General features: G+C 43.8%; 1 protein-coding gene across 1 annotated transcript; it reads right to left on the bottom strand.

Annotated features, from left to right (window-relative positions):
- Positions 1-3572: 3572 nt before the first annotated feature.
- Positions 3573-22233, bottom strand: LOC309354863 (uncharacterized protein; the record flags this gene model as incomplete). The annotated part of the gene is made up of 16 exons (XM_081885127.1): positions 3573-4122; positions 5435-5572; positions 7612-7776; positions 8284-8448; positions 10014-10181; positions 10383-10547; positions 11354-11521; positions 12878-13042; positions 14327-14491; positions 17400-17564; positions 17989-18153; positions 18682-18846; positions 19060-19224; positions 20319-20486; positions 21246-21407; positions 22155-22233. The coding sequence occupies 16 exons, from the start codon at positions 22231-22233 to the stop codon at positions 3986-3988; spliced, it is 2505 nt and encodes an 834-aa protein (XP_081741253.1). The 3' UTR covers positions 3573-3985.
- Between the last annotated feature and the right edge of the window lie 1930 nt (positions 22234-24163).

Consider the following 24163-nt stretch of genomic DNA (forward strand, 5'->3'; position numbering starts at 1 on the left):
TTAGAGCAAAGCAACCAATCATATAGAAGTTCCATTGTTTGTCCAACCAATGGGAATGGTGTGTTATACAATCATGCATTAGAACAAAACCACCAATCGTATAGAAGTTTGATTGTTTGTCCAGCCTATGGGAGTGGTATGTTTTATTGGGTGCTATATCCAGACCCTAAAGAACACCCAGGGCCAACCCTACCATTAGTGAGGTGCCTGCCTCGGGCAGCTGATTTTAAGGTTTATGAAAGGGCAACAAATTGTTACCAGAGACAGGGAGAGAGGTTTGTAGGATATTTCTGCTCAGATTAAATATAACTTAACTGCACTAAGGTACAGTGGGACTGGAGAGCAGTTTTCCTAACTGCTAAGATACCTGCTTTATCTCACTTTTTGGGAGTCAGTGCATACATAGGAGGGAAGAGTTAAATTCTCAGAAGGAACATGGCCTAACTACCTATGAAGAAGCACTTGAAACAGGGTTTATCACTGCTGTCAAACAGAACAAAAGCCACTTTTAGAAGGTAATCGACCGGTAACTTTTGTAGATAATTCTATGGAAGATAGGGTGTCTTTGTTCACTAATGCAGAAAAAGTTGTGATAACAAGACTTATACAGGTGACCCAAAACAAGCAGTGATAATTTCATGACTGAGAGGAGCAGGAGGACCTGGCTCACTCGCCCCATCCCTCCTATTGTGACTCACACCACCCTCCCCACACCACTGTCCATGTATTAGAGGTTGTATCTGCAGTCCGAATGTATATAGGCTCATCCCAAGAGTTGGAACTCTGAAAACATAAGGTTCCACCTCATGGGGCCAGACTTTGTGTGTTTGACAGGTTGCCCCACTGCACTCAACCAATGGATGGGGGGGTGGGGAGTGGCTGGTACAGGGCCTGAGTGAGGGTTAAGGTGTGGTGCCCTCACTAAGGAAATTTGGCAGCCCAACTCTTTATTGGTTTTTTAGAAGATCAGTAAAGACCATAATGTACCAGTGTGCATTTGGGGACCCTATTATAAACCAAACCACTGGTGAAACCCAGAGGTCTGTGACTGGATCTCTCACACCATCCAAAACTCTAAATAGGGAAAGTTCTATTAATCCTTTCCACCAAAACCATTATACCAATCTGAATCCACCCTGCCACAACCTGCTATTTACAGTGCAGGATAAAATGTATTAGAACCATTAGAAAAGCACCCTACCCCAGAGAGTGCATACTAGGTAATTTCGATTTAAAATTCAAAGTGGATTAATTTCTCCCTCGTGCATATTTGAGGCATGGTAAGATTCCTACAAAAGAGGCTCTTTCCCAACTTTTTGTAGAAATGGGCCTTCTTCCCCAATGCCCCCTCCCACAGATCACATAATTATGTAACTAGTTCTCTTTCATAACTGAACTTTGAATTGCTGTGCCAGGTGATAACTGAATGTTTACCAGGATGTGGTAAATGCCAGAAGTGATGGGATCTGGCACTGGCCAGTTCTTGGAGGATTTTCAATTTTTCATCATTCTCCAAGGATCTGTCAACTGGTGTCATGGGAATATAAGAATCCGGTTATGCAAGTTGTGAAGAAATGGTTCCATGTCAGAAAAACCCTAAGCATGTCTGCTCAGAAGTAGTAGAGAAAGGTGAGAAAGTGTGTATCTTTCTATAATATCAGAACACAGGAACATGTGCTGAAGCTGAATGTTGGAAGAGTCAGGACACACAAAAAATGAAGTATTCATTCACATAGCATATAATCAAATAATTTGATTCACTCGCATGAGATGTAGTGATGGCCAGCAACCTGAATGGATTTATAAGATAGCCTTATCCTTCATGAATTTGTCTAACTCTCAGTAGCTACTAGGCATGATCGCAATGTTCTGCCATCAATATCAGAGGCAGTAAGCTGCTGAAAACCAGGTGCTATTATTTTAAAGAATGAAATCAAGGAAGCATTTGAAATGTTGTAATAGTGGGTGACTTCTACTACCTTCATATAGACTGGCCAGTGGCATAGCATTGATTGCTAGCAGTTGGGGCACGCGCACCTGCCAGGCAGAGTGTGCCAGCCGAGCCCACAATGCCAAGGCTGCCAGAGCAACCCCACCCCCACTAGAGCAAAGTGGGGCTGTGATGAGCTGCCTGCCCTCCCAAGCAGGGGGAGCCCAGCCAGTTAATACGGCCCTTGGCAGGCAGTAAGAAGCACTGAGCTGTTCTGCACTGGGGGTGCCTACATGGGGGGCACCTGGTTCATGCCCCCTCAAAAATTGTGTGCCAGGGACCGTGGCTTCTTTGGCATCCCCCACACTACACCCCGAGACTGGCTACATATGTGTTCCAATCAAGACAAATAGGTTAAATTGTTAAAGGGAACTGCCTTTCCTACTCTGTCTACAGTTATGCCTATACACTGGCTGTTGGATTATGACATCATAACATGTCACACTGTGCTTATACCCACTGATTCCTGATTGGCTGACTCCAATCATTTATGAGGTCACAGAAGGTGTGTTAAATAGCTCCTTAGGAAATTCATTGTTGGTGGAGATACAAGGATACATTTCACCCAGAACTGATGCCAGGCTGGTGATGGTAACTTTTTTCCACGCTATCCCCCCAGTTCTTGTACCCCTGAATATCTTTCAACCTCACTTCCAAAGAAGCAGCTGAATTCACAATCCTAGTGGTCTCCCACCGAATGGAAAACTTGGTAGCATTGCTTCTAAAGCTTCCCAATACTTGGAGAAAAGGTAATTTTGCATAGGAATTCAAATAAGCTGAATTCCTCAAGTGTTTCTATCTTAAGTGTGCTTCACATCATCAACTTAGAAAGCTACTTCTGTTCCTTCCTAGCAATCACTGCTGAGAACAAAGGAGAGTGTCAGCTGTTCCTTTGCACTGAGCAAATGCACGTGTAATAGGTGCCACATTGAAAAGGATATTCTAGCCAACTATTTCCAGTCTAGTATTCAGAAGTAGTTCATCTCTAAGCCAGCAATGGTTTAATACCAAACAACAATAGATTCCCATGCCAACTCCTTTATCAGAATTATGAATCTAAAGTCCATAACTGATTGTGGTGGTCCTTAAGTAAGGAGCATGCATGTGAGAACTCAATCCTTTATCTCTGCTTTATACAGGGTAAGTGCAAGGCAGCAATGATGGGTGGGTCAGGATGAGCAGATCTAATGACAGATGTCTGGTTGATATGCAGTAGATCAGCAAGGATATGTGGCTCTCAGAGTTGTTTTAACAATAGGGAAAATGAAATGGCTCCTCACCTTGCTCCTTCGACTGTTGAAATGAAGAATGCTGGGAAAGCAGATTTTGAGTGAAAAGACTGAGCCCAGCTCAGTTCTGAGCAGTAGCTCAGAAGCACCATGCTCTTTAATTCTAAGTAAGTGTATGACTTTTGCATCCGACTCCAGTTGGTGGATCACTAATTTTTAGTAGAATATGCAAGCTTCAAGCCTGCTTTCTTCTGCACTAGAATTGTTGCACACCACAGCTGCTAAGAAACACCTTGGACAGGAAGATTTTCAGAAAGATCAAAGTGGGGGGGCAGAAGGAGAAGGCATACAGATTGGAAGTCTGAGAGATTTTTTATTCCCAGCTACAAAACTCATCAAAGTAGGAAAAAGACAGCTGGACTTGGTTCATTTGTTCGTCTTCTCTTTTGTTGACCTCCTCATCGTTCAGAGTCAGGAACATCCAAACTGAAACTACAAACATCTCAGCAAGACCAGGTAGTTGGTTAGTCAGCTCCTTTGGAAACAAACTGAAAAGAGAGCTAAATATATAGGAAGAGTCTCAGCATGTGGGTTAAGATAAAATCTCTTTGCCTTGTCCTGCATATGAAACAAAACACATGAACCAGCAACCCCACATGACATGTCTGCTACTAGACTTTACTGCCAGTTTCTTCATCTCTGCTTGTCTGGAAGCATCCCTCAGTTCCACTGTGATCCATCCCCACCTGAACTTCCTCTGCTTGAATCAGCACAGAATCCATCTGTTGTCGGTGTCAGCATTGCTAGTGAGGGAACACCAACTCCTTTTATCTGAGCGTCCTGCTTTGGTGCAGCTGTCGTATGACTTGCCACGAAAGATGAAGGGGAAGACGCAGTCCAATTCTGAATGGAAAGAAAGAAAGAAAAAGCGGATTGAAGAGGTTAACCTGAGAGATGGGGAAGTCTATCAATTCTGGTTACTCTCACTGTTTAAGTGCAAATTTCTCCTAATATAGTGGTAAGGTAAAAGGTAAAGGTACCCCTGCCCATACGGGCCAGTCTTGACAGACTCTGGGGTTGTGCGCCCATCTCACTTAAGAGGCCAGGGGCCAGCGCTGTCCGGAGACACTTCCGGGTCACGTGGCCAGCGTGACATCGCTGCTCTGGCGAGGCAGAGCCGCACACGGAAACGCCGTTTACCTTCCCGCTGGTAAGCGGTCCCTATTTATCTACTTGCACCCGGAGGTGCTTTCGAACTGCTAGGTTGGCAGGCACTGGGACCGAGCAGCGGGAGCGCACCCCGCCGCAGGGATTCGAACCGCAGACCTTTCGATCGGCAAGTCCTAGGTGCTGAGGCTTTAACCCACAGCGCCACCTGCGTTCCAATATAGTGGTACCTCGGGTTAAGTACTTAATTCATTCCGGAGGTCTGTACTTAACCTGAAACTGTTCTTAACCTGAAGCGCCACTTTAGCTAATGGGGCCTCCTGCTGCTGCCGCACTGCCGGAGCACGATTTCTGTTCTCATCCTGAAGCAAAGTTCTTAACCTGAAGCACTATTTCTGGGTTAGCGGAGTCTATAACCTGAAGCGTATGTAACCTGAAGTGTATGTAACCCGAGATACCACTGTACAGTTCTACATTGTTTGGAAACCAAGGCATGCCATTGAAAATCAAGCCATTGATTCTGAAGCCGTGCCGGACATTCGGCTTCCAAAGAACGTTCGCACACCGGAACACTGACTTCCAGGTTTGTAGCATTCGGGAGACAAAATGTACGAGTGCCAAGGTGTTTGGCTTCCAAGGTACAACTGTATACACAATTTTGAAAAGTGTATCTTTCTCTTAAGATAACAGATTGGTTATTTTATTTTCACTAGTATATTTTTGTCATCCCTACTTAAGTTTCACACTTTTAGTCTACCATTTCCCATAATTTCTACCTATGATATCATTATTCAGTGATTTAAAACCCCCTTGTGTTTCAGATGAAAGTTAAGGCGCAATCTTGTGCTCTAAAACCACCAGGAAACCGTAAGGCATGACAAATGCCTTAACTTCCATGCCAAGTAAGCAGTAAAGATTTTGTATGGTCTCAACTCATAGGCTCCATGCACCCACACTTCGACCTGGTCTTTAGTCTGACCTACAAATAGAAACATAAATAACCCCCACCCCACCCTTGGCCTTTTATTTGCCCTCCCAATCTGCTCACGGTTGCAGAATCTCCATTTCAAGCCGGTTTGGTAGTCTGGAGTGGTAGCACACCAAGCTTTTCCTTCATGTTTATCCAGGGTGGTGCAGCTTTCATAAGGTTTCCCCTTATAGATAAAAGGGAAGACACAGCCTGTTTCTGAATAGAAAAGAAGGGGTGGGGAAGAGAGTTGTAGTAAGACCACAACTGCATCTCAGACTGCAAATTACTTTAAACAAGCACCATGCTCTGCAGGAATCCTGGGAACTGCAATTATGGGAACATGTTATATTGAGTTTTCTTAATTCCTTGCAGAATTCCCTCTCTTAGGTTGCTTCCAGGTGACCTGTTTCCTGACCATTTATCCAGATTTGATTAAAGAAAGCTTATACAGACATTAGACTATGGCTGGTCTTTATTGAAGATTCATTCCAAATTGTTCACAGAGAGGTTAGACAAGCGTTCATCTTGATTTGCTTCTACGAAGTTTATGCAAAGGCTAACTTAGAGCTGGGCTTTATTATTTGTTTGTGGAAAGGTTATACAACAATGAGCATTCATCCTGATTCACACTTTTCACTGCATTTCCCCATTACTTTCCTAACTGCAGAAATTCCAGGTTGGTCCTTTTTGGGGTTCTGGAATCACAGCCATTGCTGGAAAGTGTCTGGTGCCTCTTAGAAACTAGAGCTCTTGTCATTCCTTGGTGACACCATAACAATTAAACTAATTTTAAACCAGAAGCAATATTAAGTCACCAACAGATGGCAGCACAAATCAAGAGAACAATGGCATTCGCATGGCAAATATCACTGTTTTCTTCTTCAGTGATCCTTAGAATAACTGGTTGTGTTCCTGTTAATGCTTGCCTTTTAAAAGGCTTAACCTTGAACTAAAACTCCCTCTTTGTTGATGCCTTTAATAGTGGCTCTCCAGATGTTGTTGGACTACAACTCCCATTATCCCTGAATATTTGGCCAAGCTGGCTCTGGATGATGGGTATTGTAGTCCTAACAACATAAAAAGGTAAAGGTACCCCTGCCCGTACGGGCCAGTCTTGCCAGACTCTAGGGTTGTGCGCTCATCTCACTCTATAGGCCAGGAGCCAGCGCTGTCCGCAGACACTTCCGGGTCACATGGCCAGCGTGGAAACGCCGTTTACCTTCCCGCTGGTAAGCGGTCCCTATTTATCTACTTGCACCCGGGGGTGCTTTCGAACTGCTAGGTTGGCAGGCGCTGGGACCGAGCAACGGGAGCGCACCCCGCCGTGGGGATTCGAACCGCCGACCTGATGATCGGCAAGTCCTAGGCACTGAGGCTTTAACCCACAGTGCCACCCGCGTCCCTCTCCTAACAACATATTGGGACCCAAAGTCAAAGAACACTGTCATAGGAGGAAATAGCTAGATTCCTGCCACCCTGCCTTTCTTCACAGCCACAAAATTTCTTCTTTCTCATGCATGTATTTTACTTTCACAGGCTTTGCTGCCCTATACAGAGTAGTCGCTCTTCAGTATTACATGGACATAAATGGTTTTTTTAATGACAGTGTCATAATAACGTACTGAGCAAGCCAAATGAGGAAGCACTCACTAATCCCAACCCTTCCTTAACACAGAAGGGGGGAGTATTTGCAGCAGATGTTCTACTTTAGAGGGCCATTCATAATTATGGATACAAGGTAGAACAAGGAATATTCTTCTCGTATAAACGGAAGATATAGTGGTGAGCAATTTGCCACATGTATAAATGTATGCGGCCCAGTTTGCTCGTTATATTTTGTTGCAGTAAGGTCACCACAAAGTGATTTTTTCTTTGGTGAAGAAAATGGGTGATGAGGTAGAGTTGGCACTTATATTGCCCTATCACACATTTAAACCTCCAGCACACACAAACAATGAAAACCTCATAGTCAAAATGTGAAAATAATGTGATCAAAGATGAGTGTGGTCACCAAATACATTGGGATTATGTCCCTCATCTAGATGTGATATAAGCAGATCAAGTATCATTAATGAGCTTATCTGCTAACAAATAAATGTTGATGCTCTCCTTTGGAAAGTTGTAGACTTTGATGATTCATCAGCAATTGCATCCCAAGAGAAAAGGGGACATGAATTTCCATTTTAATTGCAGTAAAGAATGAGCCTCAGAGAAAAGGTATGTCTCTCCACTTTTCTTCTCTGCCTGTCTCTTACCTGTGATGGTGCAAAACATTGATTTCTTATCTGCATCATAGTTGGCAGTGGTGGCACACCACAGCTTCCCATCAGTCCGTCCATCTTCTGTGCAGCTGCTGTAATTCTTGCCATCAAATATGAATGGAAAGATGCATTTGGGAGGTTCCTTGCTTATATCTGGTCCTGTTTCAAGGAGGAAGGGTGGGGAGAGGCTAATTTTCAGCTAATTATATACACGTTTTTGATGCCTGTCCTCCAGGGCCAACTTTAGCTGGGGGTGCAAGGGGTGCGGGGCACCCAGGTGCCGAATTCTGGGGGGCGCCAACCAGTCCCTTGCGATCAGCAGCAGTGAAAAGAAACGGAGTGTAAGTCCTCGCCCGCCTCCACCATTGCTCTGTTACTCCATAGCGTCAAATATTCCCGATGAATCAGGAAACAAAAGCAGTTTTTTCCACTGCATTGTTGTTACAGGTGAATTTTGAGTTCACTCCCCCTAAACTAAATTTGGGGGCGCTGGGTGGATCTTTGCACCCCGGCAGCACATATGCTAAAGACGGCCCTGCTGTCTTCCTTTGTCTGCAGAGTACTCTCCTCCATAATCCTCCACAGTTCCGTGCTTTTGCATGATCAGACAAAGAGGAACAGCCTTCTCCTAAACCAGCCCACACACTTTTGCTGTCCTCTTCCTACCTGTGACATTGCAGTACATCCATTTCTCATCCGTGTCATAGTTGCTGGTGGTGGCGCACCAGTGTTTCCCATCACTCATGCCCTCTGTAGTACATGTGCTGTAGGAGTTGCCCTTGTAGATGAAAGGGAAGGTGCAAGATGGACTCTCTACCTTCAGATCTGGACCTAGGTTTTAAAATTAGAAATAAGATAGATGGAGAGATATGTGGGCAATCCATATCATAACTGATGCCACAGAGAGAGGATATGATATCAGCCAATCCATATGCCCATACACAACACCCAAGAAGCTAAATTTTGCTGCATATTAGGGCCCCAAAAACTATTTTGGTCCCCTAATATTTAATTTAATTTAATTATATTTATTTATATTTAATTCCCCCCATGACTATTTTTTGCTAGATAACAGTGCTTTACGATATATTTTTTATTAAAGACTTCTTGGTTTACAAAAGTATGTTCAATGTCTCTTTTCAAGTTACATTTTCTACAGATCAGTTTCTTTTGTTGAGACATTAGTGTTACACTAGGAAGAAAAAGGGGGAAGAGGTGGAGGGGGCCAGGGTGAGTGGGGGTAGAGTCGGGTGGCAATGTTTCTATTTTACTTAATGTTTGTGTGGGGTATTATGTCAGCAAACTAGGCCCCTGACGACCTTCGAAAACCCCCTCCTAACAACAAAGGGACATGGCAAATGGATAGTATCCGCAATATACAAAATACTACTCCAAAATCCCACAACCCCCCTAGACGTAATCAAAAAACAATGGGAGGACGACATACGTTATGATATTAACCCCACTCAGTGGACCAGAATGTGGTTTAAACCTCCCTTTTAATTCATATCAACGAAAAGGAAAAAACTCACTCTGAAACTCACTTACCAGTGGTACCAAACACCAAAGAAACTAGCACAAATACACCCAGGAACCTCACCACAATGCTGGAGAAGATGCACCTCCACAGGCACACACCTCCACGTGTGGTAGGAATGCCCCAAAATCCAATTATTCTGGACAAGAGCCATACGAGAAATATGCAAAATAACTAAGCAAGTATTAGAAGTGCTTTAGTAGATAGAGAATCCCCACAAGTCAGAAGCCGAGGTCTCTGAATAAATATGACACGCTGAGGGAACAACTAGACACACATATATGGCTGTCTTTTAACACTGGAGTCACTCATTTTTTGTATCAGATCAATGCAGTTCAGTTTTTGTGTTTTTGATTTTTTTGTAAAGCCCTCTTCATGTTTTCTCCACATTATGTAGACTCCTACAGGTATAATGTAAAGTGAGGCCATGCCCGCAATATCATACCTCCTGCTCGTTCTTCCCCCTCAACACCCACATGTTAAATATGGATGTCTAGAAAGAATTGTAGTTGTTGTTCCCAAGTAGCTGCTCCACACAAATTGTATGGGGCAGCTATACATAAGCAAGACTCTGGACCAGATGTGGTTCTTCAAGCCTCCCTGTCTGATCCTTGAAACTTTCCCCAGGTCACACCTTCTTTCACCCAAGCCATACTCCTTGAGTATTTTTACCAAGCTAGAATGTGTACTTGAACTCTGATAATGCCTCTCACTTGACTATCTAAAGGATAGAAAAGGATACGTGAACATGTGAAACAGAAATCACTAATCTGCATTCATTCTGTGCCCCTCTGAATCTCCCTGCTGGAAGCTGGTCTCTATTTTCTTTTCCTAGCTTTAGACTTCCTCAGGCCCTTACCTGAGTCCTCCTCACAGAACATCCATTTCTTGTCGACATCATAGTTGCTGGTGGTGGAACACCACAGCTTCCCATCATTCCGCCCACTTGCAGTGCAATTCATATACAACTTGCCCTCAAAGATGAATGGAAAGGCACATTTGGGAGCTTCCTTGCTTATATCTGGTCCTGTTTCAAGAAGGAAGGGGGGGGAGAGAAGAATGTTGTAGTTTTAAGCTAATTATATACACTTCTATGATGTCTGTCCTTCTTTGTCTGCAGAGTACTCTCCTTTTTAATCCTCCAGTGCTGCTTGCTTTTGCTTGATCTGACAAAGAGGACACCCTTCTCCTAAACCAACACAAATACTTTTTGCTGTTCTCTTCCTACCTGTGACATTGCAGTACACCCATTTCTTATCCACATCATGGTTGCTGGTGGTGGCACACCAGAGTTTCCCATCACTCATGCCTTCTGAAGTGCATGTGCTGTAGGATTGGCCCTTGTAGATGAAAGGGAAGACACAAGTTGGACTCTCTACCTCTGGATCTGGCCCTGGATGTTAACATAAAAAGAAGTGGGTTCAAACATTTGTGGAGCACCCAAGAAAATATCTCATGTCAGATTACAGATAGAGAAGATACAACATCCACAGACACTAAGAGCTGCAAGCAGTATCCAGGAAAAAATGAAATGTTCCTTCTGATGTACCACTAGGGATGCAAGAAGGCATTATTTTCCAACCTGCCCTGTATTCATTGCATGCAGCACTGTTTCCATTCTGCTTCAGTTCATCTTCCACCAAAAACTACATTATGTTATTGTTCAATGTGGCAAAATTGTGTAATTTACGTAAGTTTTATAATTAATGACGCTGATTATGTTGTCATTACGTTATCCCACTCCATTCATTTCAATGCAAATGGAGGGAACTATCATAAAGTATCATTTGCAGTCTCAAAGCAGAAACAATACCAAATACTGATTTTATTCACTGGATTTTTTTCATGGGATGAATAAAAGAACATTGGTGATTTGCACTCCCATTTCCATTTTTACTGAAATTCTCTAACATCCCTAGGTGCTGCCCAAATATTTATCTCCTTCCCTTACTCCCATTACTGCTTTGGCACCTGGTGACAGGAACTCATTAGAGGAATGCAGTGGGATCAGAGTGGAAGACCTGGAGCCCATTGTGATGACGTGCAAACATAACAATTTTTCCCAAGAGTTGCCAACATATTTAACCACCTTTTAGCAATAGCAATCACTAATCTGCAGTCATTCTGTGCCCCTCTGAATCTCACTGCTGGAGGTTTGTCTCTGTTTTCTTCAAGTTTTTTACTTCCTCAGGCCCTTACCTGAGTCCTCCTCACAGAACTTCCATTTCTTGTCGATATCATAGTTGCTGGTGGTGGAACACCACAACCTCCCATCATTCCGCCCACTTGCAGTGCAGTGGACGTACAATTTGCCCTCAAAGATGAATGGAAAGGTGCAAGGTGGACTTTCCACACTCTTGTCAGGTCCTGTCATTAAACAAATAGATGATGTGTTCTTAAAGTTAGAAATGTTCTCTTAGACGTCTTAACTTATTTTCTTGTTCTGAGATACAAGTCCTATATACAGTGGTACCTCGGGTTACATCCGCTTCAGGTTGCACACTCCGCTAACCCAGAAATAGTACCTCAGGTTAAGAACTTTGCTTCAGGATGAGAACAGAAATCGTGCTCCAGCGGTGCAGCAGCAGCAGCAGGGGGCCCCATTAGCTAAAGTGGTGCTTCAGGTTAAGAACAGTTTCAGGTTAAGAACAGACCTCCCGAACAAATTAAGTACTTAACCCGAGGTACCACTGTATTTTAAAGCTCAAATGAAGGACAGAAAGTCTGTCTGGTGATGTGTCTGTCTGGTGGGGTACTGCTCCTGTCCACTTGCCAGAACCAGGGTGAGCTAGGGCAGCACAGCAGTGAGGGTGTAGAAAGCATTGGGTTAGCAGAAGCCAATGCAGACACACATAGAGTAGGGTCCACTACCCTTGCCATAAGTGCCAACTCCCTGGGGCCCTGGGTGCCCAAGCACCCACAAAATTACCCATGAAGGGGCCAGACACCCACAAATTTCAGTGACAGGGCCATGCAAGCTGCATGGCACCCATGGCCTCAGGTACCCACAGTTGCAGGGCCAAGCTGACACTCCTGACCCTTGCCAAATCTTACTACCATGCTGCTCCACCCCACCCCACTTCTAGCAAGCGACAGCACTGCCATAGCCAGGAAAGCAACACCCCACTGCGTGTACCGTATATGAATTATTTTTAAAATCCATACAATACAATGCAAATTACAAAACAGAACAGTTCAATATCTGTTTAAGGGCGTTAGTGTAATTCAGATAGAAATGAAAAGGTTTAAAGATCCATTTGAAAGTTAACAAAGATGGGGCAGTAAGTATCCCCTTCAGAACAGTTAAAAGAAATTACGGGGTCATCAATGAGTAAGCCCCTGTTTCTAGTGCCTACCAGCCTAATGGGCCTTGACAGCGAGCCTTTGAGCAAGCTCCTTGAGAAATCTTAAGAAATGGGTAGGTTCCTATAAGCACAGGTGGTCCTTCAAATAATCTGGTTGAAATTATTTAGGGGCTTTAAAGATCAATGCCACAATTTTTTTAAAAAATCCCAAAACAAATAGACAACCAATATAACTGCAACAGTGTCTGTACAATATGTTCTGAATGCCTCCCCCCACTCCTATAATTTCTCTCAATGTTCAAAAATCCATGGAGAATTTATCAAGTGTGAAATAGAAGGGTCAGCTGCCCTTTGGATGGAAGAATTCCCCACCCCTGTCCTAAATGAACACAAACTACATATGTCCTACTCCTCTTACCTGTGTCATTACAGTACATCCACTTCTTATCTAAATCATAGTTGCTGGTGGTAGCACACCAGCATTTTCCATTGCTCATGCCGTCAGTGGTACATGCACTGTAGGACTTGCCATTATAAATGAATGGAAATACACAGGAAGGACCCTCTCCATTTGAGTCTGGCCCTGGATTTAAAAAGAAAAAGAAAATGGGTGCAAGCAGGCCTTTTTTAAGCTGGAACGCACTGTAACTCAGTTCCAGCACCTCTCAGGTGGGTGTCATTTCCATTATAAGAAAACAAGGGGGGCTTCCTGGTGAGTTCCAGCACCTCTTTTTCTAGAAAAATAGCACTGGTGTCAAGGATTTGTGGACCTCTCAGAGCAGAAGCAGTTATCATCTTAGGTTACTTAGAAGAAGATTTTCTATCAGCACACAACCTGCACACTTTCACTCCAGAGTGGAATATATCTGAGATGTACTCGCCTCTGTTCTAAGCAAGGAACAGGACAGTGATTTGTTTGATGGTCATCCATGATGATCTGAGGCTCTGACATCCATGAGCAGAGAAAAAAAGTACCTCTAGGCCCTATCATAGGAGGGGACTGGGAAAACACAGAGGTTTTTTTTTTAAATGAAATCAGATGGGGCTGAAATAACATTAAAGTAGGTGTGAAGTGAAACTCCCTATGAAAAACATTCCATAGTGAGTGTGTCACCCCAGTGTGTTACCACTATGAAGGTCCCGTCCCTTACCTCTGATGGCAACTCCTCCCGAATTAACCTATATTGTGCTGCTTTTCTTGTTATTATTCTCGTATAAACTTGCTTTATGTATTTTTATCATTGCATGATTGTATTGTTGTAACCTGCCCCACGACCTTATGGTGAAGGGGAAGGTAAGAAATGTTATAAATAAATCCTCGCCCACCACCATATTATCCTTAGACGTGCGGTGCTGCATTCCCAAAGCTCTTTACGCTCCTCTCATTATAGGGTGGGATTCAGATATGCCCTAACCCAGACAACTGCCCAGTTCCTGTAAGAAACATAAAGTGTTATCTCCATTCAGTAACTTCTGGATTATTTGTAGATAGGAAGAAAATAAAAATGCATCGGCTCACTCACAAAATACATTGGGTTAAAAAAAATTAAAGGAGGGTAGAGCAGGTAGCATTGGGACAGAAAAGCTGGTACTCTTCCAGCTAGCAAGGATAAAGATTATATTCTGAAGTAAGACGTAACCTATCTAGTGAGACTATCGACCACTGAACAGCTTGTGTGCTGTCATGCTATTGCTTCCTTTAAAACACTGTAATTTTAATGAAATCCTAGCATTTCACTAAACAAGAGAAACCAATGGGTTCAGAGCTCCTGAGGAACTGAGGAAGTATCTTGACCCACACCAGTTTGACCATCTGGTACCAATGGGAATGATTAACCTCCACTTCCTCTGTTTTCTCTGAGCTTACCTGAGTCCTGGCAGAACTTCCATTTCTTGTCAGCTTCATAGTTGCTTGTGGTGGCACACCAGAGATTCCCATCACTCCGCCCATCTGCAGTGCAGCTGAGGTAAAACTTGCCCTTGTAGATGAATGGGAAGACACAAGGCGGGCTTTCCACACTCTCATCAGGCCCTGGTTTTTGAACAGATAGAAGGAAGAAATGTTCTTAAAGAATGGAACACTTTCGCACTTACCTGCATTATTCTATTTGCTTGTTGTCCAAGACTTGCTAATTCCATCTCATTTTCCCAATCAGCTTAGCCAATGGTGAGGGATGATGGGAAGTTGAAGAAGACTGGGGTAGACATGGAGGAGAAGCAGTTTATTATGCAGTTCTCACATTGTATGGGCAATCTATCCAGAAAATAAATTGTATCGAGGAGTTAGTGATCTAATATGGTTGCCTTTCCTGCCTCTGTTCCTTCTTATCTCTTGTTAGCTCTTTGATGGCTGAGAAGTGGGATCATCTTTAGAGTGGTCCTGGTTGTGGGCAGGCCCCCAGCCTGGTTCCTCCCCCCACCCTGGCATGGGCGAAGTAACACTTTCATGCCAGGGTGGCATCATAATCACCCCAGACCTATTGGCCAATCTTTTTGAGCAGTGAGATTGTGAGGAATTTAAAAGCAGCAGCACGACATGGCTATGCACCTGATTCACACTGCCAAACACCCACACACCTGCCCTGTAATTTATGTGTTCTCTGGCCTTGCTTTGGAGGTTGGTTGGTCGCCTGTCTTGGGACAGGGGCCAGGTAGGATTTTTTTCATTTGGCAAATTGGCATGGGCCATTTGGTTTTCGCCTACCTCTTAACCATCGTCACAACTTTGTAAGGTTTGGAGGTTAGGCATTGGCTCATTGAATTGTGGGGGAGGGGAGATCAGCCATCACCTGCCCCTCCATTCACCAAGGGTATTCCATTAAAGGAAGCCAGGGTCTGGTTCCTGTCCGAAGTCCGCTTGAGAGGCTAGGGCCATGCCAGGCCTCTGGGAACACTGAGGAAAGCTATAGGCGGGTGTAAGGAGTAGAAGCTGCCAAAACTAGCAGAGATAACGCTCCAGGCACACAGCCATTTCTGTCTTGTTGGTTTATTACCAAAGGTTCAAAGCAGTTACAAGAGTTCAAACAAAGATGTCCATGCTTAGCTCAGTCAGATGTCTCGACTGAAGATTTGTGACGTCTTTTTCCCCAGAATGCCCATCGGTGCAGGGCACGCCTGCTACTTCCTTTGTTCTGTGAGTAGCTCGTTCCAGGGACTGGTTGCCCCCTCCCTATTTCCTCAGAGGAATGATAGACTGCTAATGAGCTCTTTGGGCTCTCGGTAATTGCCTCTCTCCCCCCTTGTCTCTCTAACCGTCTCCCTTTCCCTGACAGCAGGTTCCCCCGATGTGGCTTCCTATTGGGGTGGTTTACCCTTATTGACTACCTGCAAAGTGGGCAGGAGTCCGATATAGTCTATGCCAATACTGCTCACATTTCTGTAAATTCAACTAAATATTCTGTGTCCGTGTGAATTTATTTTAACAAGGGGCTGGTCTGGGGGCCTTGCCACGCAAAAGCCTTTAATGCCCTAATCTGTGGAAGGAAGTGATAGTGCTGGGTATCTTCACCTTCTTTGGTGTTAGACATTGTTTGGAGAATGTGAGGCATTGGGAGAGGTGGCTGATGAATAATCTGCATGTAGCCAGTCAAGCAAGCCACACAGGCTAACAGGCTAGCTATCTATAAATCAGATGGTGTTGAGCAGAGTCTAACAAGCTCATGCATGGACTGATGGCCAGAGGGCCGTGCAAACTAGGGCTACCTGGGGGAGTCACTTTGCCATTTCTTGAGGGCTTCCAAGTGTCAGATTGAGGTGCTTTCTTGGTATGTACAGTGGTACCTCGGTCTCCAAACAGCCCTGTTAACAAACAATTCGGGATACGAACTCTGCAAAACTAGAAGTAGGTGTTCCAGTTAGTGAACTTTGCCTCAGAAGCCAAACAGAAGCCGAATGGTGGAAGGGCACTGGCGGAGGGAGGCCTCAGTAGGGAAAGCATGCCTTGGATTAAGAATGCTTTGGTTTAAGAATGGACTTCCAGAACGGATTAAGTTCGTAAACCGAGGTACCACTGTGTATATTACTTGCTGTTTAGAATAAAATCTTTAATCTTCTCACTCACTTGTGTTTTGTATTACTTCTGGATCTCATTTAAAAGAGCCACCTTGCATTTGGCAAGACATAAATTTATAATGTCCCTTTTCCATCCAAATCTGGAAGCTCCAAGTGAATGGAAATGTTATAATGCATGTAATGAACAATGAAGCAAAACATTGTATGAAATTATGAAAAGAAAAGAAAGCAACGCATTGCACTAATCAAACTACAACGTCACATAAATGTCACATGATAATGCCTAACTATATCACCAAAAAGAACACAAAAACGCAAATGATTGCCAAAACTACGTGACACAGCCAGGGCTAGCCCACCCAATAGCCAGTGATCGCAGAACCTGGCTACTCCACAAATGAAAAAGGCTCATAGCTCAGTGGTAGGCCAACTGCTTTGCATGCAGATGGCTCCAGACTGAGCCTCTAGCAACTGCAAGTAAGGTTGCCTGCCTGAAACCCTTCAGAACTGCTGCCAAGTGATAGAAAATACTGAGCTAGTATTTCCAATGGTCTTACTCAATATAGGTAGAAGCTTCCTGTGTTGTGTTGCTCTCCCCCTGTGGCATTACAGGACATCCATTAGTTTTAGGCTAATTTTATACACCTCTATGACGTCTGTCATTCTTTGTCTCCAGAGTGCTCTCTTCCTTAAACCTCTGCAGTGCCTTGCTTTTGCATGATCAGACATAGAGGAACACCCTTCTCCTAGACCAGGCATGGCCAAACTTGGCCTTCCAGCTGTTTTGGGACTACAGTTCCCATCATCCCTGACCACTGGTGCTGTTAGCGAGGGATGATGGGAGTTGTAGTCTCAAAACAGCTGGAGGGCCAAGTTTGGCCATGCCTGTCCTAAACCAACACAAACACCTTTTGCTGTTCTCTTCCTACCTGTGACATTGCAGTACACCCATTTCTTATCCACATCATAGTTGCTCGTGGTGCCACACCAGAGTTTCCCATCACTCATGCCTTCTGAAGTGCATGTGCTGTAGGATTGGCCCTTGTAGATGAAAGGGAAGACACATGTTGGACTCTCTACTTCTGGATCTGGCCCTGGGTGTTAACATAAAAAGAAGTGGGTTTAAACATTTGCGGAACACCTAAGAATATAATTTCTGTCAGATTACAGATAGAGAAGATATAACATCCACAGACACCAAGAGCTGCAAGCAGAATCCAGGAAAACGTGGAATGTCGCTTCTTAAGTACCACCAGGGATGCAAGAAGGTATTATTTTCCAACCTGCCCCGTATTCATTGCATGCAGCACTGTTTCCATTCTGCTTCAGTTCATCTTCCACCAAAAACTACATTATGTTATTGTTACTGTGGCAAAATTGTGTAATTTACATAAATTATATAATGAATGACGCAGATTATGTTGTATTTACATTATCCCACTCCATTCATTTCAATGCAAATGGAAGGTACTGTCATAAAGTATCATTTGCAATCTACATATGTCCTACTCCTCTTACCTGTGTCATTACAGTACATCCACTTCTTATCTAAATCATAGTTGCTGGTGGTAGCACACCAGCATTTCCCATCACTCATGCCGTCAGTGGTACATACACTGTAGGACTTGCCATTATAAATGAATGGAAATACACAGGAAGGACCCTCTCCATTTGAGTCTGGCCCTGAATTTGAAAGAAAAAAGAAAATGGGTGCAAGCACGGCTTTTTCAGCTGGAACTCACTGGAACTCAGTTCCAGCACCTCTCAGGAAGGTGCCATTTCCATTATAAGAAAACAAGGGGGGCTTCCTGGTGAGTTCCAGCACCTCTTTTTCTAGAAAAATAGCACTCAGGGCAAGGATTTATGGACCTCTCAAAGCAGAAGTAGTTATCATCTTAGGTTACTTATAGGGGAGATCTTCTGTCAGCACACAACATACATGTTTTCACTCCAGAGTGGAATACATACAATCTGAGATGTACCCGCTTCTGTTCTAAGCAAGGAACAGGACAATGATTTGTTTGATGGTCATCCATGATGATCTAAGGCTCTTACATCCATGAGCAGAGAAAAAAGTTGCTCTAGGGCATTTCTTTTCAGCTTCATAGTTGCTTGTGGTGGCACACCAGAGTCTCCCATCACTCCGCCCACCTGCAGGAGAACACCCTTCTCCTAAACCAACACAAACACTTTTTGCTGTTCTCCTCCTACCTGTGACATTGCAGTACACCCATTTCTTATCCACATCATAGTTGCTTGTGGTGGCACACCAAAGATTCCCATCACTCATGCCTTCTGAAGTGCACGTGCTGTAGGATAGGCCCTTATAAATGAAGGGGAAAACACACGTTGGACTCTCTGCCTTTGAATCTGGCCCTGGATGTTAATATAAAAAGAAGTGATTTAAACATTTGCAGAGCACCCAAGAAAATAGCTTGTGTCAGATTATAGACAGAGAATATACAACATCCACAGACACCCAGAGCTGCAAGCAGCATCCAGGAAAATGTGGAATGTTGCTTCTCAAGCAACAAAGAGGAACACCCTTCTCCTAAACCAAGCCACACATTTTTGCTGTCCTCTTCCTACCTGTGACATTGCAGTACATCCATTTCTCATCCGTGTCATAGTTGCTGGTGGTGGCGCACCAGTGTTTCCCATCACTCATGCCCTCTGTAGTACATGTGCTGTAGGAGTTGCCCTTGTAGATGAAAGGGAAGGTGCAAGATGGACTCTCTACTTTCACATCTGGACCTAGGTTTTAAAATTAGAAATAAGGTGGATGGAGGGATATGTGGGCAATCCATATCATAATAGATGCCACAGAGAGAGGAAATGATATCAGCCAATCCATATGCCCATACACAACACCCGAGAAGCTGAATTTGGCGGCATATTTGGGCCCCCAAAACTATTTTGTTCCCTTATTGCTAACTCCTGTTCCTTTTTTTTTTTTTTTTTTTTTTTTTTTTTGCTAAGTAACACTGCTTTACTAGATAGACAATCCCTACGAGTCAGAAGTTGAGGCCTCTGAATAAATATGACATGCTGGGGAAACAGCTAGACACACATATATGGCTGTCTTTTAACACTGGGGTCACTCACTTTTGAATCAGATCAATGCAGTTCAGGTTTTTTTTGTATACTAAAAACCTCTTTATGTTTTCTCCACATGATGTAGTCTCCTACAGGTATAATGAAAAGTGAGGCCATGCCCCCAATATCATACCTCCTGCTCGTTCCTCCCCCTCAACACCCACATGGATGTCTAGAAAGAGTTGTAGTTTTTGTTCCCAGGTGGGTGCTCCACACAATTGTATGGGGCAGCTATACATAAGCAAGACTGTGGACCAGATGTGGTCCTCTAAACCTCTCTGTCTGACCCTTGAAACCTTCCCTAGGTCACACCCTCTTTCACCCAAGCCACACCTCTTGAGTATTTTTACCAAGCTGGAATGTGTACTTCATCTTTGTTAATTCCTCTCACTTGGCTGGATGGAGGATAGAGAAGGGTACATGAACATGTGAAAAAACTAGCCTATCTTACAATAGAGAAAATTTACATTCATTGCTCCACCCACTTTTGCTTCTGGTTTCATTCTCCACTGGAAGGTTGCCCAGAAAGTAACAAGGAACTCTGTCTAAAAGGGATTCTCCATCCCTGACAAGGGGGTGGTCCAGAAAAGGCACAGCCTCAGGGATATGGCCAGCAGCACAACCTGATCTACCTGTAGGAGCCCTGCGCACATGTTGTTGTTTTTAATGTGACTTATGAATCTACAAAATAAAATAAATAGATATGGCCCCTGCTTGGCTTGTTTCTTCCTCCTGCCTTTAGCTTCTCTTACCTGGCTCTTCCGGACATAACTTCAGCTTCTTGTCTGTATCATAGTCGCCTGTAGTGGCACACCATGGCTTCTTATCTCTCCGCCCATCTGTGGTGCAGCTGTAGTAAAACTGTCTCTTAAAGATGAATGGGAAGATGCAAGGTGGACTTTCCGCAACCTCGTCAGGGCCTGATTTTTTTACCATGCAAAAGAAATATACAGTTTGTCAGGGAGGGATTGGAGTTAATCAGAGATATCCTTGTGCTAGAGAAGCCATCAACCTCAACTTTCCATCCCTCTCTGAATCAGGACAATATATTTCAAGATATATAAAAGCAGCCCTTTTCACATAAGGAAAATAAAGAAGAGCCCTGTTGGATCAGGCCAAAAGCCCAACAAGATCCTGTTTAAACAGTGGCCTGGTATTCAGGGGTGTGGCAGGGTGGGCGGAGAACGAATGAACTTTGGTGAGCACAACACACTGGTTACCCCAGGCATATGAACTGCCTGTGACAGTATTTGTATTGCTGGGAATGCTTGGACAGGGCAATAAAAATCAATCTAATTGGCCTGTTTGGATTTTCATACATTCATGGCCACATATTATGGCCATATTAGAGCCTCACCTCTCACATCTCATATGTGAAAAAGGAAGTGAATGGCAGAAATTGGGAGAATTCAGTATTTCTCACCTATCCACCACTTTTCTTGTTGAAATTGGGCATGCTCTTTCTACAGGATTGAAGCAGTTCTGTGTTTGAGCACAGGGGGACTCTGCCATAAACATCCAGTTTGGCTTGCACTTTTGGAAAATGGATTCTGTGGGATGTGCCGTCTTCTTACAAGCATTCGCAGGAAGCTGCTTCCATCTTGCTCAGTATTGTGTAATCTACCTGGCATCCCATCTCTCACCACTAAACTTCTTCCTGCCCCTCCCATCCTTCCTACCTGAAGGCTCGCAGTATGTCCATTGCAGGTCCGCATTATAGTCTGCTGTGAGAGAGCACCAGGGCTTCTTCTGGGACATTCCATGTGTTGTGCAGGACTCATAGAGCTTGCCGTTGTACATGAAAGGAAAGGCACAAAGGTCCTTGGGCTCAGCAGCTGCATCTGAGCAGGAATGGGGAGGCAAAGTTCACAAGACCAAAAGAGAAGATCATTATGCATGCTTGTAGTCCCGTATCCCAGCATGGATTGCACTGTGCGCATCATGAATTTTCTGCCACGGAATCAAACTATGATTTGATGCGCTATTAGAAACCTTCCTATAGCTTGGGACATTGAGTTGTGTGCATTATCAAAGGGAAAGGGTTGTCAAGGTGAAAGGCAAGCTACAAACAAAGTCATGAACAGGTCAGAATTTGATAGCCGTCATGATACTGTTCCTGAGTTGGATGTGGGAACAACCAGGGCATTTGAGTCTGCTGCAGGCTGTGTGGCACAGATTAGAACCTTTCTGCCCATTTGCTTCCCTGGTGGCTCTGCAGGGTGATGGTAAAGATTCACCTTGTAATTAACGTATACAAGGGCATGGGGAAGCCACTGTGCAAGTCAAACCCTTTGCCAGTTTCAATACCTGTGTTGTCTAGCTATATGCCCCAGTGCTTGGATGCTGATTGTCAGTTCACACATGTGTAAAAATAACTTTTTGTGTATTTGTGTGCAGAAGAAGTGATATGCTTATTCTCTTTTCACTCGGTTTATGTTTATTATTATTATTATTATTATTATTATTATTATTATTGAATATATGCCCTGCCCTGCCCTTCCTTCAAAAGGAGACCAGTGTACCTTTCATACCCATTTGGATCCCTTCCACCAAACCCAACACAAACATATATGCTGCTTTCCTCCTACCTGTGACAGTACAGTACACCCATTTCTTATCAACGTCATAATTACTGGTGTTTGCACACCACAGTTTCCCATCACTCATGCCTTCACTAGTGCATGTGCTGTAGGACTTGCCCTTGTAGATGAAGGGGAAGACACATAATGGGTTTTCTGAAGCTGGAGCTGGCCCTGGATTTTAAAATAAAAGAAGGCAAATGTGAGGATTTGTAGGCCACCTAGAGTAGGAACATGTGAAACTGTGTTGTGCTGAATTGGACCAAGGGGTGGAAGAGAAATTTAATTTTGCTTGCATTTTAATCAGTAATCTGCACTTCTCAAAACAATACGAGAACCGAAACAAATCTATCTTTCAAAATTCGCACTTCCCTGAATTTTGTAATACAGTCCTCCAACCAATGTGTATATCAAACCGAATATTTTAGTGAAAATTGCATCCAAGCATGCATTAAATTATGTGGAATTGCTTTCAAAAAAATATGCTATTTACTAAAAAAAATTGCTTTAAAAGATAATTTTGGTCAAAACGCTGATGAATTTTCATGAATATATCTCAAATTCACAATGACCACAGTGTTAAGAATTATTTAAAATATAGGTCAGTTAAGATAAATAAAAAACAAGAAAATGGGGTGAAACGAAGATGGAATGTTAAAAGAACCATTTTTCATGCTGAGATTCCTCCCCTCCATATTTTTTGCATTCTCCAAGTGCCATTTTCTTTCTCCTAGAGTGCCCCTGGAGCATCAAAAGCAATGTCTTCAACCATAAAAACAGTGTCATGCAAAAATTCCTAGCCTAGGCCAAGTCTTCCTAGGGTTAAATTAGGTATGAAGTAGTACTTCAACACAAGACTCCTACAATCACATAGAAAGGAGAGGTGGGGGGTGACTGACAGAAAGGATGCACAGTTTAGAGCACACAGCCCTCCCCATAACTTCTCTCCCTGAGTGCTTCTCTCCTCCACTGCCCTTTGATGCTGTAATTGTCCTCAGCTGGCGAATGGGGGAAGCTTGCAGAAAGAGGTTGAAGGAACTAAGAGGTAGGCTTGAGTGGTGAGGTTCAGAAACTCTGATCCTGCCCACCCCTTTTGGAAATCTCCCCTTTCTATATGATTGGAGCAGTCCTGTGGTGAAACTGACCTAACTGTTGTCATCACCTCTAGCCTGATCACAGAAAAGTGTTCCTGGTGGGATCCTGCCTCTTCCCTACCAAGCTTACAGCTTTCAAAATAATGTCAGAAAAGCCTGCTGGATCACACCAATGGCCCATCTGGTTCAGCATCCTGTTTTCCCAGTGGCCAACCAGATGCCCGTGGGAAATCCACAACCCAGACCCAAGTCCAACAGCACTTTCCCCTCCTATGGCTTCCAGCAAGTGGGATTCAGAAGCAGTACTGCCTCCACCCATAGAGGAAGAGAGTAGCCATCATGGTTAGTAGTCATTTCTCTTACCTGAGGGCTCACAGTAAGTCCACTTCAAGTCAATGTCATAGTTGTTGGTAAGGGAGCACCAGGGCTTTTTGTTAGAAATTCCATCTGTTGTGCATGCTGAGTAGGATGTACTGTTATAGGTGAAAGGAAAGACACACGGGCCCTTGGGATTGGCATCTAGTCCTGAGGAGAGGAGACAAAAACAGTGTTCCTCCTACCCTTTAGGGAAATGTTGGTACAAGAAGCATAAATACAAGTGTACTCCAGTGAATAGTGTGTTCAGCTTGGATTCCTGGGTAAAACACTCAGCTCAGCCTATTCTCAAGAGCATAAAACAGGGGTGGGAAACTGATGGCCCTCTAGATTTTGCTGGACTACAACTCCTATCTTCCCTTGACCATTAAGTCATGGTCTCTGGGACTGATGGGAGTTGGAGTCCAACAACAGCAGCAGCAGCAGCAGAATCATAGGTCAACCACCCCTGCCATAGACTGTTCTGCACACATCTGCTTCCTTTCCCCAGAATGCATGGCACTATAAGGGATTCTTTTCCTCCCAAACTACAATTTGGCAAGTCGTCAC

Source organism: Podarcis melisellensis, assembly GCF_964234715.1.
Source record: "Podarcis melisellensis genome assembly, chromosome: 13".
NCBI lineage: Eukaryota > Metazoa > Chordata > Lepidosauria > Squamata > Lacertidae > Podarcis > Podarcis melisellensis.